This window comes from Wyeomyia smithii, chromosome 2 (assembly GCF_029784165.1).
Source record: "Wyeomyia smithii strain HCP4-BCI-WySm-NY-G18 chromosome 2, ASM2978416v1, whole genome shotgun sequence".
Taxonomy (NCBI): domain Eukaryota; kingdom Metazoa; phylum Arthropoda; class Insecta; order Diptera; family Culicidae; genus Wyeomyia; species Wyeomyia smithii.
In genome coordinates, this window is record NC_073695.1 from 68,046,997 (window position 1) to 68,070,463 (window position 23,467).

Here is a 23,467-nt window from a genome sequence, read left to right on the forward strand (position 1 = left end):
TGTGTTATGCTGGCTAGAGTCAGTTTCCATATCTGTTTCCATAGTTTTTTTCTTTGTTTCGCGTTTGTGTTTCTTTTTCTGGGTTTTTCCTTTTTCCAATTCGTCCAATCTACTGGATAGTTCCGAAATCGTTTTCATTAGCTGTTTGATAGTATTCTCCTTTTCTTTCAATATTTCTTCCAGATTATCAGTTTTGTGAAGATCGAGTCTTTGTTGCACATTAGAAATGTTGGCATACGATTTAGGACCATGAGACCGTTCGTATTCTAATCTGGCTTCCTTGAATGATACACCGGAGCTACATTTTATCTTGATTATGTCCTTTTCTTTAATAAAAAATTTGCAAAGGTTGCTCAATGTGATATGTCCCTCTTTACAGTGTAGGCATTTTGTAACAAACGGGAAACCTTCTACAGGGTTAACTGAGTGAATTTCCGAGCAGTTCCGACAACGTTCCTGCCCTTTGCAGCGCGCTTTAGTATGGCCATATTCAAGGCACTTGAAACAGATCATTGGTGATGGGAAATAAATACGGGTACGCACTCGAAGGAAGCCAAACATTATGAACTTCGGGATTACCGTGCCGCTAACTGTCAAAATCAACATTGGAGTGTTGACTCTTCGATTCCCATCCGACCGGGTAATGCGTTGCACTTGCGAAATACCTTGATCTTTGAGTTCAGTAATTAATACCTCTTCCGATAGATTTATTGCCTCTACGCAGCTGACCACACATTTAACGAAATTTAGATTAGGGTGTAATTTTATCGCTACTTGGGTTTTATCAATTAGTTCCTTTAACGCTATTAAACGTTTAGCTTTTTCCTCACTGCGCACTTTCAACACGTATTTTGTTCCTTTGTCTTCTGTATAGCAGTCGTCGAATTTTCCTCCAGCAGCTCGTTCTAAAGAGCGGCCGATGATAAATGGATTGTCAGGAAAACGTCCCTCAGTTGGTATCATTGATAAAATAGTAAGTTTGCCGTGTTCCTTATTCGGATCCATCCAGTCAGGTAATCTGGCATTTCCATTTCCCCCCACAGGGGAGGGGTAATGTTCCGTTGCCATGGCCCTTAGGCCAAAATATTATTGTGTTGCGATGATCCGGAAAATAAAATAACTCTGTGTTTCCAGTAATAAACTCTGCTTACGCCGAAAATTGAATATTTCAAATTAACAAAATTATAACGCAGTAAATTTTTCCACTACGAAAATCGCTGTTAGACGTCTGAATCCTTTGAGCGATGAATGCGAATGATGAGCGGCTTCGACTAAAACAGGCTCTTATATAGGGATGAAAATAGGAATGAATTATTTTACGTACGTGGTGGAATGATATAACTTGAAAAATATGTGTGACTTCATTCTGGTTCAGAGCGATCATTTGATAAGCTCCACCTCTTTTTTCAGTTTCTAAAGTTTTTCCTCAGTTTCGTAGCACGGATGCACAAAAATGATTTCTTGTCGAGCCGGACCGATAGCACTCTCATTGAAGCAACAAAATAACATGTTTTGTGTCGTGTTGTGCAGCTTGGTTGAAGAAAATGTTCCCGTCCCCATGTCGCATGTAAGCAGATTATTGCGTTTAGTAGATAGTGTATCCAGCGAATAAACACCGATGGTGCTCTCACACACGCAACGGTTTTAACCCATATCTTATTGCGGTTTGTAACATCAAGCGATTTCGTTTGCTCGCTGTTGCATGTTGCATCATGTTGCAACTTGGCAGCTGGGAGACGACGAAATTCTGTTTATGCTGATTGATTGAATCGACTTCATATTAGCTCTGCATAGTCGAACTAACTGCTTTTGTGAATGCGTACTAACAGGGCAGTTTATTATTCAATGTCGGTTATGCTGATCGCAGCCTTTACGCTGCCCCTACAGTGGGGGGGTTTACTAAATAAAGTGAAAATTAGACAACTACAACAGAATTTGATTGCATCCCGCACAGAATGTCTGCTTGTGTTGATGCCAGAAAATTATTACCCTTCAATTATTTTTTTATTTACCTTGAAAAAAGCATGTTGCGGTTCAAAATCGTTTGCTAATTACAACCTTTGAGCTGCCCTAACATTGGGGGAATTAAGATACACGGACAACATGCACTGTGGAAGCTATTTCACATTCAGTAAATTAGACGGGTGCGACAAATTTAAATTGTTAGGATGCAACCCAGAATGCTTGCTTGCGTTGTCAAAAACTATTAACTTTCAATGACTTGTTTGTTTGCCTTCAAAAAGGCATTTTGATTTCCAAAATTGGATTTCCTGATGGCAATCTTCATGCTGCCCCAACACGGGGGGAATAATGGCTGTCTGGCGACACACGCTGAGAAAACCCGCGCTGCTCCTGAGACGTGGTGACCAACCACAGGGCTAGTGCTGCTGCTAAGAAAGGACGACTGCTGTTGTCGCTGTACACACGCTGAGAAAAACCGCGCTGCTCCTGAGACGTGGTGACCAACCACAGGGCCAGAGCTGCTGCTAAGGAAGGACGACTGCTGTTGTCGCTGTCTAGAACTATTATGAGCGGCTCCGGCTGAAACAGGCTCTTATATAGGGATGAAAATAGGAATGAATTATTTTCGTAGGTGGTGGAATGACATAACTTGAAAAGTATGTGTGACTTCATTCCGGCTCAGAGCGATCATTTGATAAGCTCCACCTCTTTTTTCAGTTTCTAAAGTTTTTCCTCAGTTTCGTAGCACGGATGCACAAAAATGATTTCTTGTCGAGCCGGACCGATAGCACTCTCATTGAAGCAACAAAATAACATGTTTTGTGTCGTGTTGCGCAGCTTCGTTGAAGAAAATGTTCCCGTCCCCGTGTCGCATGTAAGCAGATTATTGCGTTCAGTAGACAGTAGATAGTGTATCCAGCGAATAAACATCGATGGTGCTCTCACACACGCAACGGTTTTAACCCGTATCTTATTGCGGTTTGTAACATCAAGCGATTTCGTTTGCTCGCTGTTGCGTGTTGCATCATGTTGCAACTTGGCAGCTGGGAGACGACAAAATTTGTTAATGCTGATTGATTGAATCGACTTCACATTAGCTCTGTATAGTCGAACTAACTGCTTTTGTGAATGCGTTCTAACAGGGCAATTTATTATTCAATGTCGGTTATGCTGATCGCAGCCTTTGCGCTGCCCCTACAGTGGGGAGTTTACTAAATAAAGTAAAAATTAGACAACTACAACAGAATTTGATTGCATCCCGCACAGAATGTCTGCTTGTGTTGATGCCAGAAAATTATTACCCTTCAATTATTTTTTTATTTGCCTTCAAAAAAGTATTTTACTGTTCAAAATCGGTTGCTAATTACAACCTTTGAGCTGCCCTAACATTGGGGGAATTAAGATACACGGACAACATGCACTGTGGAAGCTATTTCACATTCAGTAAATAAGACGGGTGCGACAAATTTAAATTGCTAGGATGCAACACAGAATACTTGCTTGCGTTGACAAAAATTATTAACTTTCAATGACTTGTTTATTTGCCTTCAAAAAGGCATTTTGATTTCCAAAATTGGATTTCCTGATGGCAATCTTCATGCTGCCCCAACACGGGGGGAATAATGGCTGTCTGGCGACACACGCTGAGAAAAACCGCGCTGCTCCTGAGCCGTGGTGACCAACCACAGGGCTATTGCTGCTGCAAAAGAAGGACGACTGCTGTTGTCGCTGTACACACGCTGAGAAAAACCGCGCTGCTCCTGAGACGTGGTGACCAACCACAGAGCTAGTGCTGCTGCTAAGGAAGGACGACTGCTGTTGTCGCTGTCTAGAACTATTATGAGCGGCTCCGGCTGAAACAGGCTCTTATATAGGCCAAATAGCATGTTTTGAATTGCAAGGTATATGATCCTGTCGACCATGCTTGGGAAGCAAGCATATAACGACCAATCAGAGGTCGAATTTTTCGTTTTGACAAGGCTTGACTATTTTCAATAGTACAATAGTGTGAATAATAAAATTACAATTATCTTATTTTGGGAAGAATCATAGAAGATTTTCCAATCTATTGCTGCAAGAACGAAGGAAATCCATCGAATACTAACCGATTTATTAGCATTTGAAATTGGACATATTTTTCACTTTTTTCGGTTTTAGATTTTCATTTCACATCCCTATGTAGCCGAACTTCCTGAGAGAAGTATTCTACTTCAAAAAAAAGTTGTTCTAAAGTTCGAACTGGAAAAACGATGAAGGATTACACAGCGTAACAATATTTTTGCCTTGGCTTCTATGTATGATTTTTTGAAGTAGTTTGATGCAAAAATTAATTTCTCCGAGTTTGAAACCATTTCACCTTAAGGGGCAACAATGGCACCATTTTTAACTTTTGAGAAATAGGAAATTTTCGATATTTTTTCGACGCCATTTTGTTTCAAAGCCAAATATCAAAATTCTAAGAGTTGGTCCACATATTAGCATTTTTTTATCCATCTTTAAAAAAAGCAGATCCTAAATCGAACTAAGAATGAGCTCAAAACGGTATTTCTACAAAAACGGTTTTGGCATGGTTTTAATATATATCACATAGCAAAATAATATCGAGAATGCATTGCAGAGCAATAATGGTAATGCGCGTATATTTAAAAGTGGTAGTCAAATAATGTCTTATATAGAGTAAAAAAGTCTGAGAAATCGGTTGGTCGGTATCTCGTATAATGTTAGCAACATACCTTAGCCTACCTAGACGTCCCTACATAGGTACAGCGCCTGAGTTATTTATCCAATTCTTCCGAATTTATCCAAATAAATTGTATATTTTTGATCAAGCATTCCAATGAACGTATGTTTTTTGCTGGAGAACGGACAAATTAAGAAAAACGTGTATTTTCCTAAACATTAATAATTTTTCGAGCTTAAATTCAAAATAACTCGAAAACCGATGCCTTTAGAATGTTAACTACCAAGAGCTTTTTGATTCAAAATGACTCTCTGCATCTTTTGATATCATCAGAATTCAAATATCTTTGAAAATTTTTGAATTAGAATTTTTATAAAAAAAATAATCTACCATAAAAAAATTATTTTTCATTTCTCCATCCTGAATTTTTTTTTAAAAAGTTGCGTATTAACTTCAAGTTTAAAAAAAAATTTAAAAAAAATTCAACTCTTTTTTTTTAAATTGAAATTTAATGTTTATTTTTATTCATTTTTGGTCAGAATTTTTTTTGTACAGTGTATATTTTTTATGGTGCATTTTTCACTCTCTAAAACTCATTCTCAGACAGTTTTTCTATAGACCGTTCCGATAATTATAAATACACATACGATCAACCGTCATTTCAAATAACGTGCAGTATTCAACCAAACGTTGGCTGCGTCCTGTTGTTTACATCCAAAAGAAACAGATGCTGTCATTTTTTCTAACATTTAGTGCGAAATTTTGAAAATGCGTGGCCTTTCTCCCGAGCAAAGGAAGCGAATTGTGCACAAATGGGGCACCGTAAGTGGTCTTTCTATAAGAAAATTAGCCAGAGAAGAAGGTATAAGTGTCGGAGCAGTACAAACCGCATTGCGGAAGTATTGTGAAGAGTGTACATTTACTGATGCCCCAAGACGTGGTAGAAAACCCGGGCCTGTTGATCCTACAATGGACAAAAAGGTTAAGGAATACTACAAGCGGCATCCTTCAGTATCAGTACGAGATGTGGCGAGAAAGTGTCTCCAAGTGTGCAAAGGGAAGAATGGGTCTACAGACCCGTCGGAAGCAGGAGCAGCCAAAACGAAATCCAAAACAAGCTGAATCTGTGAAACCGAGAGCTCGGAAGCTTTATGACAAACTTCTGACCAAAAAAATGGGGTGTGTTATCCATGGATGACGAAACCTACATAAAACTGGACTATAAGACTCTGCCAGGACCGCAATTTTATACATCACCGAAGGGAAAGGATGTCCCTGGACCAGTGAAAGCCATTTACACCGAAAAATTCGGCAAGAAGGTAATGGTTTGGCAGGCCATTTGTGAATGTGGGAAAATATCTCGTCCATTCATTACGAATGACACAATGAATGGTAAAGTTCACGTGAAAGAGTGTTTGCAGAAAAGGTTGTTACCCATGGTTAAGCAGCATAAACAATATCGCACGCTTAGCCTTGGGGCTAATAGCGGTCTCGATCAACTAGAATAGTTGAGAGAATTCGTTATCGATATTGTTTTTGGCACATTTTGCATGTGTAGGATAAGTACAACGATACACCGTGCCCCAGTGCTGAGTCGAGAGAAATTCCAGCTCGAAAAGACCCTGGACTCGATCGGGAATTGAACCCGATATCACAACCGTGTGGGAGAGCTAGCCGACCGACATCGCTAACCACAGAGCCACGGGGACTGGTTAAGCAGCATAACAATCCTCCAATCTTTTGGCCCCATCTTTTTTTTTTTAAGGGGGGGGATTTGTTAGTAGCTTAAGTATATATGATAAATATTAGTAAATAATGAGTATGTGTGTCCAATCACAAATGGTGACTTCTCAACACTGTTAGAAATTTGTAATTTTAATTGTTAGGATTTGTTTGCTTTCGCAATTAGGACTTATCATTCGTAGGGATTCAAACCTACTTGTCAGTTTGGCCCGATCTTGCTTCCTGCCATTACTCTAGGGATGCACTAGGGTGGTATAAAACAAATAATGTCACATGATTCCCAAAGGAGATGAATAAAACAAATAATGTCACATGATCCTCCAAACTGCCCTGAAATTCGCCCTATTGAAACTATTTGGGCTTTGACCAAGGCAATGCTGAGGAAATATGTCAAACCAGCGGACAATGTTGAAAAATTTAAAAAAGATTGGCTTAAAGTTGTAAAAATGTTCGGAGAACACACTGTGCAAAAGCTTATGAGGAGTGTTAAGAGAAAAGTTAGAGAACTCGCGTATCCTACGAAAAATAATCCCAACTTGAATTAAAACTGGAAGGAAAACACTTATTATCTATATTTCAGAATAAAATGACCCGAAAAATCCTGTATTTTTTGTTTTATTCAAGAAAGAAGATGTATTTATAATTTTCGGAACAGTCTATATACAACCAACGGTTTCTGGGCTACAATGCTTCGAATAAAACCTGTGCCGAAAGGTATACGCCCTTTTAGAATATAACTCATGGGTGTAAAAAATCTCTCCATCTGTGAAAAATGCTCAATTTGCTAAGCCGGGCAAAGTTTCATTCAAATAAAAAATGGTCGATATTCGACTCGAATATGTAACGTTATTGGTTGGCGGAATGGAAGTTTTCGATAGTTATTAGCTCTCAAACAACTGTACCAATTTCAAAAACTATTATACTGTTGGATAACTAAAATATATAAAATTTCCATAGAATGATAATTGTTCCCATTATTTTCTTACAACATGATGAAAATTACGAGAAATTGTAATGGTAAAAAATCCACATATAATTTTCAGGCGATTGGCAGACTTCCCTAACGCAAACATCATAAAGGTAGACAAAATAATTCCATGCGGTCATTCGTAATCCAATTCAGATATATTGTTTAAATACAGTCCGATACTGAACGAGACCGCCACTAGTGACATACACAGCTCTGGATCATGTCTTAGAGGACCTGAGCAGAGTGTGCGTGTTGTGTAAGAGTGTGGCATGTATGTATTTGTGTGTGAAGCGTATATGTGCGTGTGAAGCGTGAATGTGTGTGTTGGGCGTGTATGTATGTGTGAGCCGTGTTTGTGTGTTGTGAAGCCTGTGTGTGCATGTTTGTGTGTAAAGCATGTGTGTGCGTGTTTGTGTGTGTGAAGCGTGTGTGTGTGAATCGTGTGTGTGTGAAGCGTGTGTGTGTGTTTGTGTGTGTGTGTTTGTGTGTGTGTGGAGCGCGTGCACGTGAGTGTGGTGTGTGTGTAGGTATGGAGCATGTGTGTGTATTAGAGTGGGGCGTCGTTATGGAAAAAATTAAAAAAATCATAGTACAAGATCAGAACCAGCGATGGAAAAAAACCACCTCTAGCGATTTTGAATACATATAAAGCAAGCCTAAGATGCGTTGACATCGTCGTCAGTATGCGAAAAACAAAGTACCGATGCTTGCGCACTCTCTTTGCTTTCCTCCTTACGATATATTTTAGTTCATTAGCGTACACCACAACACGTGGTTCTCAATGTGCACAACTCGGTATATGAAGTTATTCGTCTCTGTTACAGAGAGCGATCAGAACTTGTTATATCCTTATTCTTTTGACTCATGAATATGATTTTTTGTCAGAAAAAGAAAGAAAATGACAGTGTATGCTCTCCTACTCTCGCTCAACTCAACCGCTGCCCCACACTTTGCCTCTCACCGCACCACACCTCCGCTGCTGCTCAGGCGACATGATATTCTCCTGTTGCTATTCTTTCTTCCCCTAACGACCGGCATATGGAGAGACAAACGCAACGAGCGAATCGCTTCTCAGAGCTGATGTAGTCTTGTAATGTTTTTGTTTTCTCCCAGAAACCTTTGCACCGTCGCCAAAAGAGGAAGACGAAAAAACAGAAATAGAGCAGCGCACACACCAATACGAGAGATCGTGTATTTCGAGCGAATTTCGTTCAACCCGCATGAATTTTGAGAGAGATGGGTCCGATGGTCCGACTCGCGTTCCATGAAATTCTGACTGGGGTATCATCATTTCATTATGGGTTGAGAGAATTCAAGTTTAGTCGCGGTCTGTACACTTCAAGATGTGTACATGTCGAGAATAAACGATGATTGCATCATATTCGTTTCGTTTCCATCACTGGTGAGAACCTAGTTCTTTTTGTTCTATTTGGGGCCCAAACACTCCTAAATTTATCGGAAGTCGATTGGTTTTATCCTCACTTGGTGCATTGCATTTCAAATTTGTATGAAGATTTGTATGGGAAAACCTACTGTTTTGCAATTTCTATTCAAGAGAGCTCAGAATGGCTTAAACCATACGTTTCATGACTTAAAAAGATACGTTTTCTGTTGCATAACAATTCGGCGAAGACATTAAAGAGCTAGAATGTCCCTAAAAAAGCTATAGCTCTTCAAATTTGAGTAGGGGTAAACAGGGTAAGACCGCCCAGCGGGGTAAGACCGCCCATCGTAGTTTTACTACCAAGTTATAAAATAATTGAAAAATTTCTTTAACATATCTATTACAGTATAGTTACATAACATTTTGCACCCCTTTCTTTTTTGATAGTGCGTGAACGGTCACATAAATAATCAGAAACAACTTATCAGCTGGCAACCAGTCAATGCGCTATTGTTTTGCGGCAACGGGACTTAAGGTTTTTCTGTCTAAAAATCTATTGTTTTATTCGTGAATATACGTTTAACCGCTTGCCTGAATCTGTCTTCTTTCGGAAATATCGAAAAACGTGAAAAATCTTGTAATTTCGACTACTTTTTCGATGGAATATGAAAATGTTCCACTAGGGGTAAAGTCGCCCACTAAACATGGGGTAAGTCCGCCACGTATACAAGTGCTTGTTGTTTTGCTTCAAGACCCAAATGCCTCGACACTACAAAGGGAATATTTACAGGATCAGTAAAGCAATTTCAAGCCACATAAGACATCGATGTTAATCGACCAGTTTTGATTTGGTAGAAGCTTTTCTAGTAATATTTATTTAACGCGACTAATTTTTAAAAAAAGTAAGTTGTGTAAAAATGGTATTAATGAACAAAAATAATTTTAGAGCCAGGACGGTTTGTTTGATCGATATGACGTCTCCGGCAGAGTTGAAAATAGTAGTTTTTACTTCCGAAAAAAGTATACACTGTAAAAAAATTTAATGAAAAGATATAAAAATAGAATTATTTTTTTCTTCAAATTAATTTAAAAAATAATGTTCTGGCCTGCAAAATCTACAAAAGGTAAGCTAAAATTTGATGGTTGTTGGATCATGGAGTAATAGAAATATTAATAGCACAAATTTTGTAAAGAATTTTTTTGGGCGGTTTGTTTGATGTATAGAGTCGTTGGTAATTTTGTTATTCAAAAAAAAAAAATACATTAAAAAAACATGAATAAAAAATCAATAATTATTATTATTACTGTATACATAAAAAGTCTTCAAAAAAAAAATCATACAGACAGGTATAATGAGTTTTTATTTTTAGCTTAAAGACAGGTTTATTATAAATTGAATATCTTGAAAAACCCTCATTTTGAAAAATCTATGTATTTTGAAAACCACAAAAAGTTACCTTAACATTGATTTGAACTTGGATAATCAAAAAACAAAAAAAGTTAAAACTTAAAAAAAAAATATTTTTTTTTCAGATTTTTCACAGTGTATATTTTATTAAAAAAGAAAAAAAATACCATCTACAACTTTGTCAGAGACACTACACCGATTAAATCAACCGTTTTGGCCCTAAAAATATTCGTTATCCTCAAAAAATGGTGGGCGATCTTACCCCGCTGGTGGGCGGGCTTACCCCGCATGAAGAAGATCTGCACATTTTCAATGAATTTTTAAAATTGAAAAAAAAAGCTGGAAAATAAACAAAAATATTTCAGTTCTTATTTTTTAAATGCGGGTATTGGATAGAAGAACCTCTGAGCGAAGAAAAAATGAAATTGCAGCCGCAACTTTTGTTTCTATAAAAAGAATTGCTTAAGGGGGCGGTCTTGCCCCGCTTACCCCTATATCAATATAAATGCTGGAAATCATATGGTCGGCGTGCGGCCAGATCGAAGCAAGCGCCACTTTTTTGAAAACTGAGTTTTTAACGCCAGTGGATATCAAAATTAATAATCTATCTTTCATGAAAAAAATGAAATGAAATCACAGTTTATAATGGTATTATAACATAAACTCCCTGCAGCAGCTTGCAGGAAACATACGGGGTGGTTAAGCTTTGATCGCCGATTACTCGAAATAATATTTTTGGCGCTTGATTCGGTATGGTCGCACGCCGACCATATTTTCTGTCAACACTTACCTAATTTGTTCACCGGTCTAGGGCCGAACGAATTAGAGATGTCTAGCTTCTTCTGTCTTGGGCAGCCGTTCTCCAGGTTCCTCGTACACCAGCAGATCGTGCATCTTCTTCCACCGCGTACGAGGCCTACCACGGAGTTGACGGCCTCTTCCTGGTTCTCTACTGTAGATAGTTTTGGCGGCTCTCTCGTCAGGCATTCTGGATACATGTCCAGCCCACTGAAGCCTGCCCGGCTGTATTACCTTCACTATACACCGTTGTCTTTTTTTTACGCGGTTGGTTGTACCGCGTTGAAAAAATTTGCGCATAAAAAAACCGCGTAATTTAAAAAAACGAGTAAAATACTCCATTCAATGAAAAGATCCGATTAAAAATAATAGCACGTAAGTAAATATTAACTTGAAAAATGATATAAAAATGGTAACGAAACACACAAAATGAGTTTATAGTGCTTCTAAAATTAAAATTCATAGAAGAACATGACAATAAATTTTTAATAAAAAATTTGCCACTTGCTTTCGTTCCGTAATCGGAAGTCAATCGCAACGACCCTGACTCGTATCGTTATACAATCATTAATATATTTTTGTTCCTTCCTACCGAATCAACGAAAATTGCCTATTAATTGATTATAACAACAAATATATTAAAAATATGCATTATATAGATTAATAAAACAGAATATTCTATTGTCATGAACCATACGATTGATTTTTTACTTTATTGGATTTACTTATACTAAACTTATTTATTACCACGTAAAAATAACCTTCCAAATCGCATAGAAATAATCCGCGTTATTTCAAAACATCCGCGTTATTGTACAAAATCTCGTAAAAAAGTCGCGTATAAAAAAACTGCATAAAACTAACCCGCGTAAAAAAGACCCCAGTGTATCAGCATATTTGTATATCTGGTACAACTCGTGATTCATGCGTCTGAGCTACACTCCATTTTCCAGTTTACCGCCAAGTATCGATCGCAGAACTTTACGCTCAAAAACTCCGAGCACTCGTCGATCAGCTTCCTTCAGCGTCCATGCTTTAGTCCGTAAAGAGCCACCGGGAGTATCAGCGTCCTATACAGCGCTAGTTTTGTGCGAGTTTGCAAACTACGGGACCTTAGCTGGTTACGTAATCCATAAAAGGTCCTGTTCGCAGCTGCAATTCGTCGTTTCACTCCACTAGCGTACCAAGATAAACGAATTCGTCAACCACTCCAAATCGTTCCCCATCTATCTCCACCTCAGCGCCAACACCACGGGAACTCCCACGCTCCCTGCCAGCTACCATGTACTTCGTTTTGGCAGAATTAATGGCAAGTCCCGATCTCGCTGCTTCCCTCTTAAAAGGTACGAAGGCCTCCTTCACGACCTTACGGTTGACACCGATGATATCGATGTCGTCCGCAAAACCAAGAAGCATGTAAGATTCCCTGAGGATCGTTCCGTTTCTTTCCACGTTTGCTCTTCGTACTGCACCTTCAACAGCGATGTTGAACAGTAAGTTAGAGAGCGCATCCCCCTTTCGATCCCTCCAGCGTCATACGACTCAGCCTAATAAGTTTCGAAGGGAAACCGTGTTCCAGCATGATCTACCACGGCTCGTTTCTCTTCACTGAGTCGTATGCCGCCCTGAAATCCACAAACAGATGGTGAGGAACTTATCGAGGATCTGTCGCAGGGTGAAGATTTAATCCGTCGTGGAACGCCCCTGTCGAAAACCAGCCTGGTATTCGCCAACAAAGGATTCCGTCAACGGTCTCGATCTGAAAAACAGGATACGGGAGAGTACTTTATATGCGGTGTTGAGCAACGTAATGCCTCGATAGTCACCCTTCTTATAGATAGGACATATGAGGCCTTCCAACCAGTTGTTCGGCATTTGTTTATCCGGCCAGATCCTTAGTATTATCTGGTGGATCGCATGGTACAGCCGCTCGCTTCCTGCTTTTAGAAGTTCGGCCAGGATACCGTCCTTCCCAGCGGGCCGCGCCGGTTCATTGAGAGATCGGACGTTCCTAGTATCCAATTTCTAATCGTTTACCTTCATCTTTCTCCGTGTTCGTAGCCTAGGTTTTTGTCGGTTGATCCGTTCCGTATTTCTAATTTCGTTGTTCGTGGTTGAAGAGAGGTTTCGGTATGATACCATGCCAGGGTCGCGATACCTACATCCTGCTGATGGGGCTGCCATCTTAGGTGTAACTGGCGGGATACAGCATTCCATAACTCAGCCGCCCGCTTCGGGTCAGACGCTGTTGTACACCGACCCTAATATGGGGATACAGCCGCGTACGCCCCCCTTCCCAGTCAGCATACGACCATAGTTTCCACCAGGGGTTGGTTACCCGATCTCCGCTAAAGTTACTCGTGTCCCGGTCGGCACCACGAGGAGGTTGGGATAGGAGTTGCTGGACAGAGGTGAATGACCACGTTAGGGTCTCAACAAATATATTAAACAAATATATTAAAAATATGCATTATATAGATTAATAAAACAGAATATTCTATTGTCATGAACCATACGATTGATTTTTTACTTTATTGGATTTACTTATACTAAACTTATTTATTACCACGTAAAAATAATCTTCCAAATCGCATAGAAATAATCCGCGTTATTGTACAAAATCTCGTAAAAAAATCGCGTATAAAAAAACCGCATAAAACTAACCCGCGTAAAAAAGACCCCAGTGTATCAGCATATTTGTATATCTGGTACAACTCGTGATTCATGCGTCTGAGCTACGCTCCATCTTCCAGTTTACCGCCAAGTATCGATCGCAGAACTTTACGCTCAAAAACTCCAAGCACTCGTCGATCAGCATCCTTCAGCGTCCATGCTTTAGTCCGTAAAGAGCCACCGGGAGTATCAGCGTCCTATACAGCGCTAGTTTTGTGCGAGTTTGCAAACTACGGGACCATAGCTGGTTACGTAATCCGTAAAAGGTCCTGTTCGCAGCTGCAATTCGTCGTTTCACTCCACTAGCGTACCAAGATAAACGAATTCGTCAACCACTCCAAATCGTTCCCCATCTATCTCCACCTCAGCGCCAACACCATGGGAACTCCCACGCTCCCTGCCAGCTACCATGTACTTCGTTTTGGCAGAGTTAATGGCAAGTCCCAATCTCGCTGCTTCCCTCTTAAAAGGTACGAAGGCCTCCTTCACGACCTTACGGTTGACACCGATGATATCGATGTCGTCCGCAAAACCAAGAAGCATGTGAGATTCCGTGAGGATCGTTCCGTTTCTTTCCACGTTTGCTCTTCGTACTGCACCTTCAAGAGCGATGTTGAACAGTAAGTTAGAGAGCGCATCCCCCTTTCGATCCCTCCAGCGTCATACGACTCAGCCTAATAAGTTTCGAAGGGAAACCGTGTTCCAGCATGATCTGCCACGGCTCGTTTCTTTTCACTGAGTCGTATGCCGCCCTGAAATCCACAAACAGATGGTGAGGAACTTATCGAGGATCTGTCGCAGGGTGAAGATTTAATCCGTCGTGGAACGCCCCTGTCGAAAACCAGCCTGGTATTCGCCAACAAAGGATTCCGTTAACGGTCTCGATCTGAAAAACAGGATACGGGAGAGTACTTTATATGCGGTGTTGAGCAACGTAATGCCTCGATAGTCACCCTTCTTATAGATAGGACATATGAAGCCTTCCAACCAGTTGTTCGGCATTTGTTTATCCGGCCAGATCCTTAGTATTATCTGGTGGATCGCATGGTACAGCCGCTCGCTTCCTGTTTTAGAAGTTCGGCCAGGATACCGTCCTTCCCAGCGGGCCGCGCCGGTTCATTGAGAGATCGGACGTTCCTAGTATCCAATTTCTAATCGTTTACCTTCATCTTTCTCCGTGTTCGTAGCCTAGGTCTTTGTCGGTTGATCCGTTCCGTATTTCTAATTTCGTTGTTCGTGGTTGAAGAGAGGTTTCGGTATGATACCATGCCAGGGTCGCGATACCTACATCCTGCTGATGGGGCTGCCATCTTAGGTGTAACTGGCGGGATACAGCATTCCATAACTCAGCCGCCCGCTTCGGGTCAGACGCTGTTGTACACCGACCCTAATATGGGGATACAGCCGCGTACGCCCCCCTTCCCAGTCAGCATACGACCATAGTTTCCACCAGGGGTTGGTTACCCGATCTCCGCTAAAGTTACTCGTGTCCCGGTCGGCACCACGTGGAGGTTGGGATAGGAGTTGCTGGACAGAGGTGAATGACCACGTTAGGGTCTCAAGTTACACGTGTCCAGCCAGTTGCCAACCACTTCTGTCAACACTATCAGTGTCTTTAGCCAAAATAACAATTTTTCCTTATTGCTTCTAAAGTAACAAGGAAAAATTTTGCGTGTTTACTACAGCTCCGGGCGATACGCCCCACCTCTACGTTTCTCCATTTTTCTCGAGCCCGAATCACCCTGGTACCGCCGTTAGGCATTGCTGCAGGGGCGACAATGCTTTTAATGCACCTCTTGTTAATGTACTGACTTTGCAAGGTTAGCCTTCACTGGCATTTCGATGGCTGTTTTGTCGATTGATGCCTTGCAGCGTAAAAACAATCTGTGAAGCAGCCGTGATGACTGCTCTCCAGGTACCCTCATTTTCGCACATCCTTCCCTCTATGTTTTCCTAAGTAATATCCGGCCCGCTTACTGCCAAAATTTCGCTTCTTACCTGCGCGAAACGTGGACAAACAAATAGCCAATGCTTAGCGCTTTTTTTCCGTGTCCGCACATTGTGGGCACTTAGATGACTCCGCGTGCCCAAATTTGTGCAGGTACTACCTAAAGCAGCCATGGGCTGACAGTATCTGTGTCAGATGGAAGTTAACTTCCCCATGGCAGCTCGCGATCCATCTGGCTATCTCCGGGACGAGTCGATGCGTCCGGCTACCTTTGGTAAAATTGAACCATTCTCGCTGCCACCTGGCCATCGAAGTTGGCCTTCTGGTGGTTCGTATACCTCTCGTGTCACGTTGGTCAAAACACTCTACGTCTTTTTGACAATGGACACACATTGCCTCATATGACACGGTTCGATACGCACATGCGACCCTCAGCCACATGAGCCTGTAGATGCTTTCCAGTTTACCGCGGTAACTGGAAGTTCCCAACGCTTTCGACCACACGGGTCCGTCATACCTGAGTATGGACGTTACCACACTAGCGAGCAGCTTTCATCTGCTGCTAAATACCGCCGAGCTATTCGACATCATGTGCAATAATACCGCTATAGTCGTGGAAGCTTCCTTGTAAGCGTAGCCGATGTGGTTCCCAAACGTGAGCTTGTCGTCGACTATTACCCTCAAGAGTTTCAAGGATCGCTTTGAGGCGATAGTGCATCCACCGGGTCAACTAATTGCCGTCTTCTGTACCGATTTGCGGTAGTTCACCACGATGACCTCTGTCTTGTGATGCGCTAACTTCAGTTTCCTGGAGTGCATCCAATCCTTAACTACGCGTATGGATAGAGCGGCTTTCAACTCGACCTCGCTGACTGGCTCGCCGTATGCCTTTAGAGTTATATCGTTCTTGAAGCCCACAATCACCCACCGTCATACATGGCATTCCACAGTACCGGACCCAGGAAGGTACCTTGCGGTACCCCTGCGGTGATCGGGACGCATTTCTGACCCTCATGTGGGTCGTAGACTACTACTCAATTCTGATAGCAGTTTTTCCAGAATCGTGTACAGTGGCACCGGCACTCCGAGACTCCCAGCTGGCGCTATTAAACGCGCAACTCTAATAGGGCTGATATGTTTCATTGCTTCAGCGTTTACTGCTGAGACTTCAAGCGCACTGGGGCATATTATACTTCATTTGGAGCGTTCATTTTTTACCTGTTTATATGATTAACCCTATAAAAAATAATATATTATAAATTAATTAATTATTTCGATTGGAAATCGTTATTTTGGAATTTGAATTTAATGTATCACGACAAAATGCTATGTTTGCAAAAACAGTTTTGTGTGAACTTTTTCTTAATCAAAAAAATTATTAAGGTTCATTTAATGTATCTCTAGGATTCGAACTCACTATCCTTTACGAAAAATGCGGGTTAGAGGAGCCATTTCCCCAATCTCATACTCTTCTGAACGGACGTGTCTGTGACGTCTACTTATAGACACAGCTAGCATAAATTGGGTGAGACGAAAGTAACACTATGAATCCCTTGTTGGCTAACAAATTTTCATCAGATAAGCCTCCTCAAACTTTCGTACAATTAAAGATAACTTGTCATGCATATTATGTTGTAAGCAACAAAGATGCGGTTTCTACTATACTCGACTACGTTATAGCCCCTAAACCGCAGCAACGATAACAGAACCATTTCAAAGTTTCCCGTATAATTACAACTTTGCTGCCCACTTTATCTGTGCTTCATTCTGCCTCCAACTGTCTAGAGCCAGCAGAGAATGCACGGCAAGTTATCTCCAGTAACGATCGAGCAGGAACTTAAGAGAAGAGCCAATAAAATTGGCTGAAAGACACTTGGCGTGGTCTAGCAGTGGAACCGGAACTAAATTAAACTGTTATGTTATTCCCACGTGGATGCAGAGAAAAACACAGATCCAATTACAAATTGTAGTTGTAGTCTACCACCCCGGTAAGGGCGTTGCACAGCCCAAGTTTTGCGCTAAAACCATATGGCACTCGCTATCCAGGCAAGGGCTACTCAATGGGATAAAAACAACAACGAAAACTAAGTTCGGGTGCAACAACGTTGTTTTTGTTCTGAAACAAGAGGGAACATTTTCAATTTTTTCAACAGAAAAAGTAAAAGCGATACGTTTCGGACATTTTGATGAATGCAACCTATTTTTGGCACAATTATAACCTCTCTTCTTATTTGTCGTCCAGTGTTGAAAACTTCGCCAAGACTCAATCAAAGCTTTGTTGTTCACCCCTTGGCTGCTTCGCGGTTGATTAACTAACTCCGTTTCGGTTTGCCGGCAATCTGTTAGTTCGGTGGACATTAGTTATAGAGCAAATGTATAGCGTATCGAATCTGTTTTCAATTGCCGATATAATTTTGTTAAATTTGTTCTCGCCATAAACATAAACAACACTCGAAGCCACCAAGGTTATGACTATAGCAGCATCGGTCTGTAACAAATGGCGTTCAAGATTCAGTTACTACATTCTTCGAGGGCAGTCTGTTCCCCGGTGAAAGCTGTGCGAGACAAAGTCCTACTTATTATTGCCCACGCTGCCATAGGCTTCCAGGTCTGAAGTTTTCTTCCGAACCGACTGGAGGAGCAGAGTAGAAAGCAATCTTCTTCTCAATTAGGCGCTAGAATCGAGCGTTTGAGTTTTATTGTATTTCGTCACGGCTTGGTCCACCTGTTAATAGACTTTCAGGCCACCTGTTACGGCGTTATTTTGGGTTGTTTATGCCGGTGTTGGTAATTTCAACTTTCCTTTGTTTCTGTTATTTGTTTTCGCACAGATTCCGATCCAAACACTGAAGGCAGTCAACGATTTGGTACAAAGCATCGCAGGTAATCTACAGGCTGCTGGCGCAGGAAGCTACTTCCGCACGAAAACCGACCGCGACAGGAACATTAACGTAAACATTGATGACGATAACAACGACCAGAAAGGAGGGAATTAATGGCGCACGTATTGTGGCTCTAAGGGAAACGATGTCGTGGTTCGTATGCTTTAGCCTAGTGACTGTGATTCTTAGCATACTTGGTACTAATAATAAGTAAGATATTTCGGGAAAAAAACCTCCCATTAAGCCTTTGAAAGAAATCCCACCATTGGAAAGATTGTTATGTTGTATGACAAAGGATATTATGTATGAAAGTTATAATTTTTCAACATAGAATATGAATGAAACAGAACAATACACAATTCAGAAATTTCAGGCAACCTCGTTTGCAGAGTAGGTAACACTTTCTCAAATTCTAGCGAGAGCTTGTGAATTTTCGGTGACAACTGCTGTATGAATTGGTGTGAAATCTTTTAGTGGGGGATTAAAATCTCATTTTTAATTATTTTGAACATAAAATGTGATGTGATGTGTGGCTTTCGCTACAATAATGCACCATAGCAATGGCTGATTTATTTTTAATGTTGATTAGTTCATTAGAGCCACTCTGTTCATTACGAGGTAAATTATTTGAATCCGTTGGAAATATTTCGCGTGGCACGGCAATTAATATTATTACGATTGTCATAATTTTCGCACATAAATTACGGTTTTAAATCATCTCTGGCCTCCCATAGCTCACACATGAGTAGCAAAAAATAATAACACCATATCCCATTAGATGCAGAGAGTTGCCGCACCGCATAACAGCAGCCCGTGATCTCCCCAGTACCCAGGTACCAACGTTTAACGATTCAATTTCTATTATACCGCGTGAGTTTAAATGAAAACACTTCAACATATGATGGCAATTGTGTATAAGCGCGGTTGGTGGCACGCGGTTGGTTCCGATGCACCATTGTTGGCAGCGTTTTGAAAGTTCACCCCTTCTACGTGCCGCGAACGAACAGTTTTAGCAATTAAATGTTGCGCGTAAACACAAATACACACGCACACACACACATGCATATATACATAGTAATGATTACGTTTTAAAACCAATATATGATAAATGATCATTTGCGATAGCTACAGGTTAAATAAATGTTTAAAACAAAAGCCTGCGGCCGGGAAACATCGATTGAAAGCAGTGGAAACAGCGGGGTAAATTGTGCATAAAATTTAATATAAAGAGCGTTGGCGTTTTAGTTGCAAATAAATGGAAAAAGAAACTGAATACTGAATGAGCTGTGTTTTTGAAAGGATTGCTTTCAGTTGTTGTAACATGAAACCAGAAATCACCAACAGGGCAACAGCCGTCCCCAATTGTTTTGTACTGACTGATAGAGAATTTAAATTAATAACAAAATACGTTTTGCACAGCAGCATAGATTTGAAGAGCTTTAAATATGTTGAAACTACTGCTTGTCGAAGCATGGGATGAACAAGCTTTTGGAAAATTGCGTAATTTAAGTGGTTCAAAAATTTTAAAAATGTTTTTTATTTCTTCACAAAACATTTATTTGACACGGCACAAATACAATTCAATGTTTAACGGCGCCAATTATATCGGATGACTTAAAATCTATAAGCAAATTTTTTATCCTCGCTGCCGACTACGAGCTGAAATTAAGTCTATCTTAAAACTAGCATGTATTATTCAATCAGTGTTTTGTAGTTGAATGGTCGTCTGATGATCATCGAATGAATATGCAGCATGTATGGATTTGTTCTGCTAAGCCACGATGTCATGAGCTGGGACAGGGGCTTGTAATCCTCGGGTTCTGAGGGTATTGTGCGGGGTCTAGTTGCTGGTTTTGGTTCGTTGTTGTTGTTCGCTGGTGTTCAAGTTGCCATATGGTGTGTGCCGCTGAGCCAAGATATAAAGAAAGGCCTCGGGTTTTCCTGGCGAGTTCGTGTGGGGTTCATTTGCTGGTTCCAAAACCGAGGTCTACGACGTGTTCTTGCCTTGCTTTTGTTGAATGTGGGTGGAAAGGAATGGGACTAGACTTGGGCATGGATGGATTTCAGGAAAATGTATATAAGGGACATGTAGGGTAGCGACTCGCCAAGACATCACGAACAGGGACAGCTGGTTCTCTACCCTCGGCCCGGAGGGAAGTTATTAATTTAGACCTGGCGTCACGGTGTACAGGGCATGACCAAACAACGTGCTCTATGTCGTGATAACCTTCACCACAGGCACAGATACCACTTTCCCCGAGCCCAATACGACGGAGCATCAAATCTATAGTGATTGGACATAAGCCGAGACATCACGCAAATGAAATCTCGACCTACATCCAACCCCTTGAACCACGGATTCGTCGATACCTTGAGTATAATGGAATGTAACCACCTTCCCAGTTCCCCTCTGGTCCAAGAATTTTGCCAACTGATGATCGTATTCTGACGTACAAATGCGAAAAATTCATTAAAAGCAATTGGTCTTTCATAAATTTCACCGTTTGATGCGCCCACCTTTGCCAAAGAGTCCGCTTTCTCATTGCCCGGTATCGAGCAGTGAGAAGGGACCCACGCTAAGGTAATCTGAAACGATTTTTCGGATAAAGCACTCAGATGTTCCCGTATTTTCCCCAGGAAATACGGAGAGTGCTTAACATCTTTCATCGATCGAAGAGCCTCAATAGAACTGAGACTGTCCGTAAAGATGAAATAATGGTCCGTGGGCATTTTTTCGATAATCCCTAGGGTGTACTGTATAGCAGCTAATTCTGCGACGTAAACAGAAGCAGGATTATCGAGCTTATGGGAGACGGTTAAATTGTTATTGAAGACACCGAAGCCAGTGGACCCATCGAGAAGTGATCCGTCAGTGTAGAACATATTGTTGCAGTTGATGTTTCGATATTTATTGGAAAAAATTTTAGGGATCTGCTGCACGCGTAAATGATCCGGGATTCCACGAGTTTCTTCTATCATGGATGTATCGAAAAACACAGTAGAATCAGAAGAATTTGATAAGTTGACACGATTTGGAATATTCAAAGAAGGGTTAATATTTTGGGACATGTGATTGAAATACAATGTCATAAAACGGGTTTGAGAATTGAGTTCGATTAACCTTTCAAAATTTTCAATCACAGGACGGTTCAAGACCTCACATTTGATAAGAATACGAGAAGACAGGCTCCAGAAGCGGTTTTTCAACGGTAGAACTCCGGCTAAACACATCGTATGGGTCGATTGCATGCAACCTAAGGCGATACGCAAACAACGATATTGTATTCGCTCCAGTTTGATCAAATGTGTGTTTGCTGCGGAGCGGAAGCAGAAACACCCGTACTCAATTACAGACAATATCGTTGTTTGGTAAAGCCTTATAAGGTCTCCTGGGTGGGCTCCCCACCATGATCCGGTTATTGTACGAAGAAAATTTACTCTTTGCTGACTTTTCTTCATCAGATACCTAACATGGCAACCCCAGGTGCCCTTAGAGTCGAACCAGACACCAAGATACTTATGCACCAAAACCTGAGAGATCGTTTTACCCATTAATTGTGCTTGGAGCTGAGCAGATTCATGCTTCCTAGAAAAAACTACTATCTCAGTCTTCTCCGGAGAGAATTCGATACCTAGCTGTAAAGCCCAAGCAGACAAATTGTCCAAGGTATCTTGCAATGGTCCTTGCAAATCGGCAGCTTTGGCTCCTGTAACAGAGACCACGCTGTCGTCGGCAAGTTGTCTTATCGTTCATGAATTTGCCAGACATTCGTCGATGTCATTTACATAAAAATTGTAAAGAAGGGGGCTTAAATATGAGCCCTGGGGAAGACTCATGTAGCTAATTCGAAAAGTTGCCAAATCACCATGCGTAAAATGCATGTGCTTTTCGGACAACAAATTGTGCAAAAAATTGTTTAAAATTGGAGAAAATCCTTGTCGGTGAAGTTTACCCGAAATAATGTCAATAGAAACGGAATCAAAAGCCCCCTTAATGTCCAAGAACGCAGACGCCATTTGTTCTTTGCGAGCATACGCCAGCTGAATATCTGTTGAAAGCAACGCAAAATCCTTTGGCACGGCGGAAGCCAAACTGAGTATCTGATAGCAGACCATTTGATTCGACCCAGTGGTCTAAGCGACGGAGCATCATTTTTTCCATCAATTTCCGGATACAGGATAGCATTGCAATCGGCCTATAAGAGTTGTGATCAGAAGCTGGTTTCCCTGGTTTTTGGATGGCGATCACTTTCACTTGCCTCCAATCCTGCGGTACAATGTTTTGCACCAGGAACTTATTGAACAAGTTCAACAAGCGCCTCTAGGCATTGCCGGGTAGATTCTTCAACAAGTTGAATTTGATTCTATCTAACCCAGGCGCGTTATTGTTACAGGACAGGAGGGCAACTGAAATTCTACCATCGTAAAAGGTTATTCTATCGCGTCGTGGCCCGGAGACGTATCGCGAACAAGGTTTTGCGCAGGAACAGAGTCCGGACATACTTTCCTGGCAAAATCAAATATCCACCTACTTGAAGACTCCTCGCTTTCGTTGACCGTTACGCGATTCCGCATTCTTCGGGCTGTGTTCCAAAGAGTGCTCATTGATGTCTCCCTCGACGTCTCGTTTACGAACCGACGCCAATATCCGCGTTTCTTTGCCTTAGTCGAGCTTTTAAACTTGGTATCAAGCTCCGAATAACGTTTAAAGTCGTCGGCATCGTCTGTATCCCGGAAGGTCAGATACGCGTCGGATCTTTGCGTGTAGGCATCGGAGCACTCTTTGTCCCACCACGGAGTGGGAGGCGGTTCTTTGATCGTTACGCCAGGGTATTTCTTCGTTTGGGCTTGCAACGCGGCGTCGAGAATCAAGCCCGCGAGGAGGTTGTATTCTTCAAGCGGTGGATGATGTTGAATCGAATCGACCGTTTTTGATATCATTTCCTCGTATAACTTCCAATCGACATTCCGTGTGAGGTCATACGGAATGTCAATTGGTCGCATGCGAGTTGAACCGTT

General features: G+C 41.3%; 1 protein-coding gene across 1 annotated transcript in view; it reads left to right on the forward strand.

The window, feature by feature from the left end:
- LOC129725274 (uncharacterized) overlaps positions 1 to 18,672 on the forward strand; it is an 80,365-nt gene extending 61,693 nt beyond the window's left edge. The window contains exon 4 of the mRNA XM_055680875.1: positions 18,398 to 18,672. Coding sequence (XP_055536850.1) covers positions 18,398 to 18,562 — 165 coding nt within the window. The 3' untranslated portion in view covers positions 18,563 to 18,672. The remainder of the gene's footprint in view (positions 1 to 18,397) is intronic.
- Positions 18,673 to 23,467: the final 4,795 nt, after the last annotated feature.